Source organism: Orbicella franksi, chromosome 7 (genome assembly GCF_964199315.1).
Source record: "Orbicella franksi chromosome 7, jaOrbFran1.1, whole genome shotgun sequence".
NCBI lineage: Eukaryota > Metazoa > Cnidaria > Anthozoa > Scleractinia > Merulinidae > Orbicella > Orbicella franksi.
Genome location: NC_138151.1, coordinates 14,086,897 through 14,102,428, shown reverse-complemented (window position 1 = coordinate 14,102,428; position 15,532 = coordinate 14,086,897). Strand labels below are relative to the sequence as shown.

At 37.4% G+C, this 15,532-nt stretch overlaps 1 protein-coding gene across 1 annotated transcript; it reads left to right on the top strand.

Annotated features, from left to right (window-relative positions):
- Nucleotides 1-102: 102 nt before the first annotated feature.
- On the top strand, nt 103-13,247 carry LOC145492133 (uncharacterized). The gene is made up of 3 exons (XM_081471468.1): nt 103-343; nt 5,116-5,312; nt 10,688-13,247. The coding sequence occupies exons 2-3, from the start codon at nt 5,132-5,134 to the stop codon at nt 10,828-10,830; spliced, it is 324 nt and encodes a 107-aa protein (XP_081327594.1). The 5' UTR covers nt 103-343; nt 5,116-5,131; the 3' UTR covers nt 10,831-13,247.
- Nucleotides 13,248-15,532: the final 2,285 nt, after the last annotated feature.

Sequence of the window (15,532 nt, the reverse complement as noted above, 5' to 3'; positions counted from 1 at the left end):
AAATGTGGACTCAGAGACGAATTTTACCGCACGTTCACGCAGTAATTTCCCTGTCTTTCCCGCGTTTCCTTCACACAAGAAAGACTGGGAACGAAAGAGAAACTCAACATGGCCGCGGAAGCTTCGAGCTGGTTAAAATCTTATTTTTTCGCCAAACAATCGATGAAGAGACTACCTTTGCTATTTTTAGCCTTTCGAAACGCATTTTCTGTTGTGTATTTGTACCTCAATGCAAGAATTATGCCTTCAGCAGGCTGCAAAACACATAAAATGGGGACCACGTTGGCTGACCTTCGCAAATGAACAACAGCCCGGTAGGAAGCTGAAATGCTAAACTGCTAGGGTAAGTTTAAACTTTAACTCAAATACTTTTAATTGCGAATATTGGTTTTTATGCCCAGTCATCTTCTCGTTCTTGCCATTAGAAAAGTGTAAAATTTAACTCGGTTAAATTGAATTTCCTAGAGTGTCCGAAAAGTGTCTCACATAAAGCGGGAAATTCAAATTCTTTCATGTATCGCACACGTGCGCCTTTGTTTGGAGCAAAAATATCGGGAAGGTACGGTTTATTTGAGTTAGTAGCTAGCGAAAGGAAATTTTGAACCCGACACGTAAGATGTTAAAACGTACTTATATTAAACTCTCCCTCCCTCCGAGACATTCTTAATAGCTTTAATACGGCTTTGCATTTGTTCGATCTCACATCTGGGTGGCCAATCTCTCACGTATAGCTGAAAATTGTAAGCTATTACAGCCGCAATTGTTTTTTCACTTCTTTTCCCTTTTTCCTCCATAACATAGAACTGTGGTTTGTGGGAAAATTTAGAGACATTTGCATTGAAAATTTAAAAAAACTGACTTGCCCAAATTTTGGGGGGCAGCAGCCCCCCAGCCCCTGCGGCCCGTACGCCTATGATCCTCAAATGTTTGGGTATCAAACTTCCCACTTTTACTCACATTACTATAATTTTTACTGTGTTTCTCCACTCCTGCCAATCAAGATGGTGCCAGAAACTGTGGAAACCTTTATTTTTATCACAATACCATGTCCTCATTGTAAAATATTTTTACTACATTTCAAACTAGGGTGCAACAGTGCCTGGGTGAGAGATAGAAACAGGCTTTTAGCCATTAGTCTTGTGGCATGCCCCCCTAGAATATTTTGAAAAATTGAAGTGTCTCAGGTGTGTTTTCGATGGTTTTCAGCTGATAAATGTATCGACTGGACTTGAACACATTTGATAAACAACTTGTGCTGGTTCACAAATTAGTACTTCATGTAGCTACCAACAACGCTCCCAGGAGAAACTCTTCGTGCTAGTTACGCAAAATTCGTTTCAGTGAAATCGATGTAAATGGGTAAAGAGTGCCCGGTATTCACCTAGCTATGAAGTAACCAAAGGAAACTAAAGTACAAATAAGGTGATGGTGAGATGGTGTGTTCAAAAGCATTTCCAGAATCATTATAGAAATCAAGTGATTTTGTTGGAACTGTTATGAAATTACTGACTGCAAATCAACAAGATCTCCGCTTTATTTATTTATTTTCTCTTGAAAAGTGGCCTTTCCCAGGATGCCGGATGGCCACCTGGCTTAGAGGTGAATAGAAAATCAGTTTGTAAAAATAAAGATATCAAGGAAAAGGTTTACTCAAAGGTTTACATGCACTGTGTAGTATGGATGATAGATGCTTGGAAAAGTGATAGGTTTCTGATGATTGTTGTCTAGAATGTTCAACATAATAATGAAAAAGTCTGTTGCATTTAAAATTTTCTACACTTATCTTTCCAACTTTGTGTTTACTTTTTAAATTTTTTTTCCAATTACACAAACCTCACAGGAAAAAAATACATGAAAAAAATAAAAAAGGACAAAAAAGTAATAGATATTGACAGATAAAATGGTAAACTTGGTTTTTGACAGAAAATGAAGTGAAAGTCTAACTTCTTAAAGTGCTTATGAAAAGAAAAATCTTTGGCACCAGAAATGTACACAACAAAAGAAACAAAATGACACCTGTAGTGACATTGCCATATCCATCCCATTCTGACTGCCAGCTGATGTTGTTCTTGATAACGTCACATTCAACTTCTCGGCTACGCTTGTTAATAGCCAACTGGTCTGCCTTAACCTAGTTATGTTTATTTGAGTATTTATTTATCATTGTTTGTTTACATTGGTCCTGAGAAGCGCCAATGGGGAGTGGCCAATTTAGTATACATATTAGATATGCAGACATATCAAGTACGTCTTGATTCATTAACATATGTTCAACTGCTATTTCCTGTTCCTTCTTTAACCTAGAACTTTTTTAAAACATCAGTTACATGTGTACTCAACTCTTCCTCTGACTCCCGCATGTGGACAACTTATTTTTTATTGTGAGAGCATGCAGTAAATTACCAACTCCATGGGGATCTAATCGCTCTTCATCAAACATAGTAGATTAACAGTTTTCTCGCCTTTCCTGGTTGTCGACCAATGGTATTTCACTTTGCTCAGGGGAAGCAGAAATGAAACAATTACAGAGATCAAGGCAGGCTCACTTTCTTGGCGCCTCTTCACCAGACTCCTTCTTGCTGGATCGCTTTGCTCTTTGCCGTTTGGGTGCGTGACTCAAAGTTAGATTCCTGGGAGTACATGTAGATGATCCTAGTTTAAGACAAAACTGGGAAGTTTAGTTTTAATTAAGACAGGACCAGGACAAAACTCTTGTCATGGCAACAGCACAACAGGTGTTTTTTGTTTCTTTTGTGATGAGCATTTCTGGTGCCAAGTTTGAAGGACACTGCTCCAATATTTCCAGAGATATTCCTTATTCAGTATTTTACCATTTTAGTTGCACAAATTATGACGCCATCACTTTCGTAATTTGCATAATACAAAAACATCAATATTTCTAAAATGATAAAAGATATTCCAGAAAGTAAAACACCATTCTTCTGTATTTTGAAAAGCCTTTCAATTAAGCCGCAATTATTTTTCATTTAGGCACTTTAAGAAGTTAGGCTTTCTCTCCATTCTTACTGAGGCTTGTAAAACACTTCCTACAAGCACATGAATCTGCTTAGCAAAAACTATATTTAGGGCAGTCCGTTAGAGAATGCTTGTTTGCTATAGTGCACTAGTTTACATGTATTACGTTACGGATGGATATGGCAATACATGTTTACATGTATTATCTTTATTTTTTTTTATTTTAAGGAGCTAACAACTATCATTGACTTGTTAGGAACTTTGTAATGTCTGCTCTTCAGTGCAGTTCTAAGTGTCGAGCTTCTTGTTTAATTTTGGTAGATGCAGTTTCAATCAAGTCCAGATATTCAGCCTTGCCTTTGAACTGCCTTAATTTGTAACTATTATTAAATTTCATTTGATTTTTATAAATTTTGAAATTTTCATTACTTTGTAACTTTCATTGAGGCTGCCTCATCAGTTTTGCAGTTTTTTAAAAGCTGTTGTAAAAACTACAAATTGAATTACCGTCACTTGCATCTAAGCATGAACATGTGATGTCGAAACATGCTCTAATTGGGTGTCAAACGTGGCATGATTGGTCATGAAACATTTGAAGTTTAGCAGACCATACATCATGATTCTTTGCGCTAAAAGTTCAGTGCGCGAAATGGCAGAAAGATTGGACATTGAAGACTTCTTCAGAGAAATTAACCCTGACCTGTGTCAAATTTGACATTCAGTAGAGTTTGACACACCTTGAACAATATTTGCGTACTTAACTCTATCAATACAAGCCAAAAAAATTGAGAGAGTAATGTTAGCGGATGATAAGTAACGTTGCATGTCAACAGAATGTTCCCCAACAGGAAAGTAACCGTAGTTTCTATGTCCACTATCTGGCAATTGAATCCTGTCTCATAAAAAAACTTTACAGAAGAAGGATCTTTATCCGACAAGTAAGTAATCCACTCAGGTATGACCGTGTATAAACATGGTTCTCATGAGTGAATCTCTCACCCACGCACTTTCCCAACTGTTTGCGTGAGCGCAAAAGTTCGTGTTACGGTCTGCTAAACTTCAAATGTTTGATGACCAATCATGCCACGTTTGACACCCAATTAGAGCATGTTTCGGCATCACGTGTTCATGCTTAGATGCAAGCAGCCATATTTTGTGTGTTTGTAGAGTCTACATTCAATCCTGGTCATTTCTTTTTATAGCACCATTTTCAAAAGCACCAAAAAGCCACTCCTGACCTTATACACCCACATAGTCCAGATCTGGCTGAGCCTCCTAGAGTCACTGCTTCCTCAGACACAAGCCTCACAGATCCAGTGAGTCCCACCCTCTCTCCAGTCTGTTGCACCAGATTTGCCTGATCCTGCCATCTCAGAATCCAGACCTCAGTGCACCCGCAGACCCCAGTGTATTTGCAAGAATACATACTGGACTAACTTACTAAGCATGATTTTTGGAAGCTGCAAGACTTTCCCTTTGTCCGAACACTCGTTTCAGAAACATGTGTTTATCGTATAACTGTTAACGAACTCCCTGTTATTTCTAACCTCATCCTTTGTTAGGCTTAGACCATGTTAGTTCTATTTTTATTTTTATGCAAGAAGAGGTTGCGCAAGCAGGCGTTGTTAGCTGCGCATGTGTGTTTTGTTTGCTCAATCTCTCTCACTTGTTCTGGATCACCATCTTGTTGCGATTGTGTTGTAGTTCTAGTGTTTGTCATCAAACCGTTCAGAGTTTGCTATCCTCAGGTCGTCTTGTCCTCATTACTGGCACTGGGGCTGGCTGGCCACAGTGGAAGCCCCCAGATACCCCAGGCACACACCTTCCATTTTAGGGAGGTTGCTAGTTAATTTTGGAAGGTGCCTTGATAATGCAAGACATCATCTGATATCAGTGGTTATCAGGCTGACTAAATATTACAGCTACACCTGTACACTGTTACTCACTCCTCCTATTAATGATTTGAGATAGCTTGCAGTGTAGGCATTTCTGTTTTGGTTGGGTTTATCTGTTAAAAAAACTGAGTATAAATTATCTCTTTGCAATAAATGTCTTTTTTTTTTCAACGATAATCATTGGACTGAGTTCTTGATAATTCCACCATCAACAAGAATCTTTTCTGAATTTCTCAATACTTAGTCAGCAATGAACAAGAATGGACAGACAGTGGAAAAACCAAGATGGGACACTGGATACACTTAGATGGACATGGACAGTGGACAAACATGAATACACAGTGGACAATTTTGGACACATGGTGGAAAACTGGATGAGCATGAGTGGACAACTCCGGCAAGACAGTGGAAACCAAAAACATTCAGACCTTGAGCAACTGGGTAAATACACTGTCTTGTAACCATCTTGGATCATGTGTACTAAAGGCATCTGCAGTCGAGTGTCAATCGATACATGTACCCTTGATCCAGGTTATCGATTGACACTCGACTGCAGATGCCTTTAGTACACACGATCCACCATCTTTGCTACTAGATATTGTTGATGAAATTTAACGCAAAGCAATGTCAACCTGAGAGAATCTCCTCGTAGCTCTCATTGCTTTGGAACACCTTGCCATTAATAATAATGTTATATTTCCAAGTAAAATTAGACAGGATATCAAGGCTTTCCATTCAACCAGGAAATCTTTGGTGCAAAACATTTTGAAAAATGGTTTTTGTGACATGTACCCTATGTTTGAAAGCCTGTAATGGGTGCCTTCAGAAACTAAAAAATGTTTCAGAACACCAAGATGAAACGTATCTGAGAAACGAATTAAAGCTAACATACCATTTCCTTTGGAGCTATTACCCCTATGTACCCTATTATTTCCCTATTACCCTATTACCTTATAACTTTCAGTTAATTTAAAAATTTTGATAAATGTAAAGAGAGACAAAAGGAATGCACTTACTGTATACATAACATTAAACTATGAGTAGTCCCTCTTTTGCTTAGTCCGTTGTGCTTGACGTGAAGAAAACCACAAGAAAAAAATGGCCGTGCAAGATCCTGGGGATAAGGAGCACGAAAGGAGCGATTACCGCCTAAGACAGGGAGTTTGAATTATGTGTTGCTCTCACAACGCAAAAATATGATTGGCTTATGTTAGGAGTGTTGACAACGTGTTGTCAACATTTGAGATACAGTGTATGTGTGATGTCTTGCAGGAATGTTTATCTCGCTTTCCAACAATATAAAACTTTGTGACCGGAGCAAACTGCACTTTGCAGGCCATAATGTTCTTGCGATTCTGCCAACAGACTTTGGAAAGATTTAAATTTATCAAGTGTTTTGTTTGGCAAAACTTTCTGCCTCGAACCCGAATGCGAGCGTGTAATATGGGCGCTCAACAGCATCATCCAAGAGCAATTCAGTGAATATGAATTCACTGAGCTTGGCCTTTCTGCTGCCCATTTGAAAGATTGAACCAGACTTTCACTTGAAACTGGACATTCACCTGAAACTTTCCGCTGTTATCGGCAAACATATTACCACACTTGGATGATCTCCAATGTCAAATACATGATGTAAATTCTCGGTTGAAACTCTGCATTTGACATTTTTGCGATAACTTTTAGATTCACACCTACAGGGCAGTGTTTCCGACAGAACGCGCCATTGCAGGAATCTTGCATTGCAATCAGAGATGGCCCCCAGAAAAACAAAGAAAGGGCCAATTTGGCCCTTTCCTTTTACAAGACTACAGGCTTAACCAGGTGTAGTATTTCAAGAACCATCCCAGGGCTTGAAATTGCGACCAATACGGTCACTAATGTAACTAACATTTCATCTTTGGTGACTAAAATTCGGCGAAAATTCTAGTTTAGTCACCATAATGGCGACTACATTTCTCTGTGTTGACGATCAATTCGGTTATTTTGTCACACATTATGTCCTTCTAGACAATCATATTGAAAGATCTTTGCTTCTAAAACATTCAACATAAGAAAAGAAGTCAATCCATCCTTTTGCTCTGCTGTATTGATTATCTCACATCAAAAAACTTCCAAATTTGAAATCACCCATAATGCATTGCAAACCCTTGATCATTGACTATGTCATGTATGCCTAAGGACCGTTCTCTTGTAATGCATGGATCATACTAGTATCAGATTCAAAATAAATTTATTGAGTAGAAACACTTCAAAAAGCACTTACTATTAAATTTTATCCTAGATCCTAATAAACTGCTTTATTTTCCTTGGTACCCTGATGCATTTTTCCTTCTGTAGCTTTGAATTTATTGGCCCCTTTCCTAAAAAACTGGCCCCTAAAAAAGGTCTTCAGGGGTCACTTTGGCCCTCAAGAAACATTTTCTGGCTGGAACACTGCTACAGGGTGAACGTTAACAGGGTGAGATGCAGCAAAAATCATTACAAGATGTCTCCTTTGCCATCTTTTTAAAACTTTTTTGCCAGTTTTGCTGGCATGTTTTTGCCTTGCTACTCAGCTACTTGAAGAGTAGAGTATAGCGATTTTATTCAGGATATCTCTTGGGGTTATTGACAACAGGAGATAATAAGAGGACGTCAAGATAAGAAATCCTACACTGAAAAATCACTTGGCTCTGAAAGGTCAAACTCCCTGGCTTAGGCGGTGGTCCCTCCTTTCTCCTTTCGGACAACGTCATCATTCATCCAAGTTTTAGTTTCATCAGATATAAGACCCTCTAAGAACTTGACGTTTTACAACATTTACGATTGACACTGGGTTCGTCATTTTGTTATAGAGGATGTTTGAATTTGCAAGTTTTTGCGTTGCGTTCACAACATTAAAATGGCGGCCTGAGAGGGCTTTTGCATAGGCCAAAAGGGGATTTATCGCTCAAGTTTTTGCTAACTGAACAGTTCTTGCAATAGAAGAATTATTACTTTCAATGTGTCGGAACTCTAGAGGAATTGGGAAAACATTTCTGTTACTTTACGGCGTTTTGTTACTTTATGCACGTGCGTCTCCGAAGCTAAGGGCATCAACATGGCGTCTCCATACAAAGCTCTATAAATTTGGGCAAAACACTTTTCTGAATATCGCGTGAATGAATAACCGCACAGGCCTACATTTTGGTGAGGTTGTTTATATATCAACCATCTATCATATCCCAGCCTTGATTTATTAAATGGTTACGATTTTTATTTTTGATTGCGTGACAGTACAATGTAAACTATTAATTCACAAGGGGAGTCCGTGTAGTCCTGTCATTATCTTTTGTTCCCTCTTCTGGAAATTTCTTTTCTGACAGCTTTATCAACCTCCTGCAAAGGAGAATAATTCTTTCTCCCTGGGGGGGGGGGGGGGGGGTTAGGGTTAGGGTTTCGGGAAACTCCCACATATGGGTTATATAGGTATGTGCCGAGGGATAGGGTAGGGTTTTTGAGGTTCTTGATCCTTAAATAGGGTATTATTTTTGCCCCTGTTGGCATTGTGTTTGTGGTGTGGTCCTTAGATAGGGTACCTAAATTATATCAGGTAAAATTGCAGTGTGTAAATGCCCAGCTAAACGAAAAACAAATGATCTGTTAGAACTGAACCTTCGGTTAACTTCAATGTTACAGAGACGAAATAAAGCTGACCCATTCACACTATTTTTAGTTTTTGATTTTCTCTCCAATGGGGTGTCATTTTTCGGAATAGGGTGTCATTTTAATGTCCTTCATCCTTAAATAGGGTCAGGGTTTAAAATACTTTGTGGCACACACCTATCCGAAATTTATGGAAGTAACCCCACCCCCACCCCCCCCCGCATCATTTTTCTACACGGCCTTTTAGACTTGAGCCCTCTTTTAAGTTGTGGTGTAAATTTAGATCCACCACCATGAGAGCAACTTAAAAATGCTAATATTTCACTGTGGGAAAGTCCAAGATAAAAATAGGTGGCTATCACTTCATCCCTGTTGAAATATGTTTCTTCTACAACTGGAAGATAGTCTGACAAAACACAATTACAGTACAATGGAAACAAAATAAGGGTTAAGATGACTGTGAGGAACATAGCTACTGAAATGCTGTCTTCAAATCACCACAGAGCAATCCACTACCAAATACAATAAACAAAATCACACAAAAAAAAGAGGGTCGGATAAAAAAAAAAAGAGGCGTGGATAGAAAAAAAGAGGTGCAGTTAAAAAAAAGGTCGTGGATAAAAAAGTCGCAGATCAATAAAAGAAGTCGCGGAGGAAAAAAACAGTCGATGTCCCGTCCAGGCCACTGTAGTTTCCAGCATAATGTTCACTTGTTTTACAAGAGTTGTGCATGTATGCAGCAATGTTCCTGATCAACCACACAGTCAAACCTCCAATTGCAGCCACCTCTTGTAGGTGACCACCTCTCCTCAGGGACCAGTTTTCCAAAATACCAAAAGTTTCCAAGTCAAATCACGATATTTGGAGCCTCTTGTAAGCGACCAGCTCTCATAAGCAACCGCGACCACTTTTAAGGGCTAAAAGTTTGAATTTTTTGTTGTTATTAACCTCATGTAAGTGACCACTTGACAAATAATAGAGCAAAAATTAGATAGTAAAGTGTTGTAGCATTATCACATTCCTGGGTGGTACAAGAGACAAAATTTCTCATTGGGAAGTACCAGAATTTTTCCCCAAATTGACTTTTGAAATGACTAAAACGTTTAAAACATGGCTAAGTTTCTGCAATTACCATATGCTAATGAGCCAAATTTTGACCCAATATGGTCTAAGCCCCCGTAAGCAACCACTTAGTAGACTTGACATTTTGGGTGGTCACTTACAGTATGCCTACGAGAGGTTTGACTGTATTTGAAATATCACACCAAGGCAAACATATCTGTTAATTAAGTACTAAGCAGTAACATTCAAATGATTTATTTACAATTGAATAACTGTTAAATTTATTGCATACTCATTGACTATTAAGAGATTATTATTGCTTGCTGTATCAAAAATGCCCTAGAATAAAAGAATTGAGTTGTCATAAATTGCTTTTTATATCCTCTCACTGATGATAAATTTCATCACACTATTATCATTTGAGGAAGACTGGATCCACAAGCACTGCCAAGTGGATCGTCAGCTACTGTAACAATACTATGGTGCACTTTATCGTCAATAAGAGGACAGACACACAAAAAAGCTGGCATCAATATGTTAAATAAAAATAAGAATTTGTTAAACATTCATCTTTAGGATTTCATTCTTTTTATGGGACAAAATATAGCTCTGAGAATCAAGAACAATGATCCCGCCCTGAGAACTAAATAATTTCATTGGGAAGCTCAGGATGCTTGTTGGGTATACAGTGCACTTATTGCAGACAGGGTGTTTAGTTTATGAAGATCCTTAAAGATCTTTATCAGAATCTTTGAGGATCTTGATCCTTGATAAGATCCTTGTGAGGATCCTCAAGGAACCTTGAAAGATTTTTACCAGTAAAGTGAAAAATCAATGGAGTGAACAATATAGTTTGGGTGGTGTGCATTAGTCAGTTTTATTCATGTTTACAGGTGACTTAATTGTTGGACTAAGCTATATACAGTCAAGGAATCCTTAGCTGTTAAAATTAGGTAGTTCATGGAAGCAAAATTATTACATTTTTCATTTAATGACTTGTTATCCAAGCGTAGGTGTCAAGAAAGACAACAGCTAAACCCTTGCAAGTGATACAAAATACATCCTGTAAGCTCTCTAAATCTCAGATTGGATTCCAAAATAACCTATCGAGTTTGCTTGATTCATTACAGGATGTTGGACCAGACAGAACGCATCAGAAGACAGCACAGACTCAGAGGCCAGGAAAAAGACAAGTGTGCAGGCTGAGAAGAGGATGCTTAAAGAGTCAAGCCACCTAGTAGACAAATTGACAAGATGGCTTATGGTACCATAAGTACTTTATTTAATCAGAATAAGTTGGCCCTGCCCGGGAGGCCTTTGAACGTGGGGTACAGCTGGCCCGGGGTTTTCCTCCCAGGAGCAAGTGGACGTACAGGGAGGTTTTTCACCCAGTTGTTGTTCCACAACCCCCGTTCAGGTTAGCTGGTTATTTCTTTAGCTTGACGTAGTCTTCAACAAGGTTCTTGTAGTAGATTCTTTGTAAACTGCTTGCATTGGTTTGGAGCAAGTAAAACTGTGTAAACACCTTTCATACAGACACTAACTTAGTAGAACAAACACCTTTTGACTGATGCCAACAACAAGTGACTTTTTCATGACCTTAGCAGATCAATCAACAACCTTTCACTTCAAACAGACCCAGCATAAACTTGACTAACAATAGATGGAGTGAAACAGAGAACATCTGACACCAGCATCTAAGTTTTACTACCTGTAACACCTTACAAATGACTTATTCATGACCTAAATAAACCTACCAACAAACTTTAACTTCAAACAGAACCGACACAAACTTGACTTACAATAGATGAAGTGACACTTCACAACATCTAACACTGACAACTTTGCACCTTACAGATGGCCTTATTTATGACCTAAACAAATCAACCAACAAACTTTAACTTCAAACAGAACTAGCACAGACTTGACTAACAACAGGTGGATTGAAACTGACAACAGTTATCTGACATCAACAATTACACACTTATACTGTACCTTATAAATTTATTACTTATTCATGGCCTAGACAAACCAACCAAAAAACTGTACATTATTTTGTTACTTCAAACATAACCAGCACAAACTGTAACAATATCTGACACAAACAACTACTTACACCTTACAAATGACTTTTTCATGACCTCAATAAGCCAACCAACAAACATTAAACTTCAAACAGAACCAGCACAAACTTGACAAACAATGGATGGATTGAAACTGACAACATCTGACATCAACTACTTGCATGTTTACAACCGAGTTATTCTTGACCTGGACAAACCTAAAAAACTAGACCTGACTTCAGCACCTCAGTTGAAACCTAAGATACTGTCATTGACGCTGCAGGCTTAACTACCAACTAACAAACTCTGTACCACAATCACCAATACTTCACAGACTACCGTAACTGCACAAGCTGCATACCAATGCAACAATTAGCACTGAGTCACATAATATTATCTAATGCTACATAAGTGTGTGTGCCACCATTATTCAAATAAGTGCTTTTTTTCTGAAAGGAAAATTGTCTCCAAACATTTTGCTACTGAGTATCACCATAGATGTACACTGTATGTGATCAATTGGGTCAATGATTGGAATCAGAGGTCTTTGCTACTGTATGTAGTTTTCTTTGTAGATTACAGTGTGTAACAACAAACTCACTTTTCAACTAAATTTCAAGAGTTTATTAATCAAAATTCACATTATTTGCAAACACAAGAAAGACACCTGTCCAGTAAATTATTTTCTTGTGAGGCTTTGCACTGATCTTGGCAGCCACCTGTAAGTCTCAATTCTACTGATAAGACTCAAATTTAAAAATTTGCATAAGTTATGTTTATCTTTATAGGAAAAAAACCAGCTAGGAGCTCAATAATGGTAACTATCTTATTAGGCATGTGCTAAGGTTCCATCCTTAACCTTAAAAATTGGAACCACATTGAGTACATGTAACTTACAGCAAATTAATCATGAGAGGATGCAGGATGTCCAGTTTTTCAATTTTCAGCTCTTTCACATTGGGGTGTGCTTCATTACAGGCTAAGAAAAAATTAATATAAATTAGTTGGTAGACTTCTTAGAATTTAGCCAGCAAATACTTCACGGCCCTAAGGATAGCTTGCCAAATGATTACTTCTTATCTTAGTGTACAATGTAGTTCTTTCATAAAAGCCAAAAATATTTTCACTACTAAACTCTTTTCGAGCAACAATCAACATCACGCTGCCACTCAACCTTACTACTTACTGTAGCTTCCTTAAAATAATCATAAAATGTTTTTTTTTATTAATCTTTTAAAAGTTGTGCAGGAAATGAATTTAATTTTCTTTGGAAACTACAGACTATGGATCTTTTTGATCCATCTTTACCATTTTAAAGTGCTTGGCAGCTTGATGGTGGTAGTTTTAATTCATAAACAAGGGGAAATTTTTAATTATAGATTGAACAACCTTAATGCACACTTTAGTGAAGTGGATCTGCAAGCTCATTAGCACAAACTTTAACTATTGCTAGCCAAAAAACATTCACTTATCTCAAGCAAAACAAAATTTCCAGCTGTAAGCAAGTTTGTTCACGCCATCTTTGTTACCTTCTTGACTGCATCATTGATTACTTTCAAGACTTACCAAAATTTTCATTAATGCAAAATAATGTTTTTGGACGTAAGCAAGAAAATATTACACCACCTGCTTGTAGGAAAGTTTTTGAGAGTCAATCTTACTGAAGACAAAATGTTATCAGAATTTACAATTAAGCAAAATTTAATTTGAAGGTCTTCAATTCAGATTTATTTTAGAATTGGGCTATTTTCAGTTTCCAAAGTGTTATTTTCATTTCATCTTCAATCTCTCAATTTTTTATTCCGTTCTTCCTTACAATGATATTTAATATTAATGTTAAACACATTTAGATCAACAGTCTGCACTTTACTTTATTTCTAAGTTCTTATCTTTTTTAATGTTTATCTAGAAACAAATCTTGATTCCCTCACATTGGTATAAACAAACATGTTACATCCTACACAATGCAGACTGTTGATGAAAACCAATGTACCTTGCTTTAGCTTAATGCACTAATTTCTTGGTTCTTTCTTGGTGTTGCAATGAAGGCTCTCCTAGGCTTCCTTTAAACTTTTTCAATGATTTCTCTGTTGCTCCAAAAAATTCACAGAATTTATTAGAACTATATTTCTGGGCTTTCTCCATTGCTCCAAAAAATTCTCGTGGTTTTTTTGAGGACAATAAATGCTATTTATGCTCAGTACCCTGAGTGCAGCCTGCTCATGGTTAAGGTTTCCGGCTTTTTTTTCTGGACTTCCACCACTAAGAAAGAACCATTTTTTTCTTTATTAGTCTATTTATAATGCTAATGAGCTTGCTTGTATCTACTAAAGTTGTTAGGTTATCATTTAGTTCCAGGATAGAAGGTGGCACACACACCAAGACACAAATCTAGCCAGTCACGTCCCTGCAGTGCTGGGTTGTGGAAGCTCTGCCTCTGAGAAGGTGTGTGTTTCTGATGTCCTCTGAGATATTCCAACTGAGAAATCCTGGGAAACTTTATCTGATCCTGTAATTCAAGCCGGGGACAGTTGGGCACTTGGAAGTGTTGGCCGTTTGCTCTCAAATGGGGTGGACAGTGTGAAGGAAGGTGGGAGTTTGCTTTTCATGTCTTTAGGGTTTCACTTAATTTGTCACAATACCACACCATCAATTTCGGCCTAGCAAGATGCTTGTTTGTAGTCAATGGGTCAGGAAATGTTCCACAACCAAGGACGTAAAACAGGAGTGCTGATTTGTGGAACTCAAGGAAGGTGCATCTCTAGAGAAAGCATAGACAGAGGAGGTCACTGAATTTCATTGGTCTGACCTGATTGGATTTTCACAAATGACATTAGATTGAGCTGAGTCACTGGGGGTCTCTCTGATTGGGTGCTACTGGGTCAAGTTTTCTCTCTTTGCTAGTTTTTCTTAAAAAATAAACTTTAACTTTAAAATAGTAAAATTAAATCCTATAGGCCCAATTATAAACAAAACATCTTTTGAAAAAAATATTATCAAACATTATATTAAATTTTCATTTTCTCTTTTGTCAAATTTCACATCTTGAACTTAATTTTTTTTCATTCTGTTTTCATTTTCATTGAACTTATAACATATTAATTTTTTAATTTTTCAAAATTCCTTTCATTAGTTTGATTGACACTCCACTCTAAGGAGAACTAGCAAGCACCAGCTTTTTGGCACTAGGGTCTCAGGGATTGCCATGGTAACCAACATGAGCTGTGAATGGTCAATGGTTGCCTTGGAAACCATCAACTAATAGCTCATGCTAGTTGCCAAAACAATCCCAGGAATCCTTATGCTGACAGCTGATGCCTAGTCTTCCTTAAGTTTTTGGAGTGTTTAATAGCTTATTTGTCAATTAGAGGTTTATTAGAAACTAATATATGATAGGTGTTGATGAATAATTCTTCGTTGTTAGGCTTGTTAACTGTTAATTAAAACGGTGGCTTTCCATTTAACAGTTAATTAGTCTGCCGATGAAGAGCAATTCTGAAACATTTTGCATTGATTTAAGCACTTAAGTTTATTCAATTTCTAACCAACCGAGTCAATTAAACAGGAATTCAAAACTTTTCACCTTATGAAGTGTAATTTATATAGATATAAATTAAATCAATATAACATTTCTTAATTATTTGTTTGGCAATAACAGTAGAAATTCATAATCATAAACATTTGTTTTGAGGGGGTGTTTTTTTTAGGTTGGCTCAATTTTTTTCCACTAAAATCCGGTAAAATTCACTAAATTCAGAGTTCCTCGGATTGTCTCGCAATGCTCCTCCACAAAGTCAGGAGAGACATTGCGTGAGCAGAGAAGTCGCGGATGCGAAGGACGCTACAATCTCTTGTAGTGGGAATTTTAGATTAACAAACAAAAAAAATTTTAAACCTCTGCAATGGAAATTA

Coding starts and splice junctions, on each gene's coding strand:
- LOC145492133 (XM_081471468.1), top strand. CDS start 5,132: ATGGACAGACAGTGGAAAAACCAAGATGGGACACTGGATACACTTAGA. Junction 5,313..10,687: donor TTCAGACCTTGAGCAACTGG/GTAAATACACTG, acceptor GATTCATTACAG/GATGTTGGACCAGACAGAAC.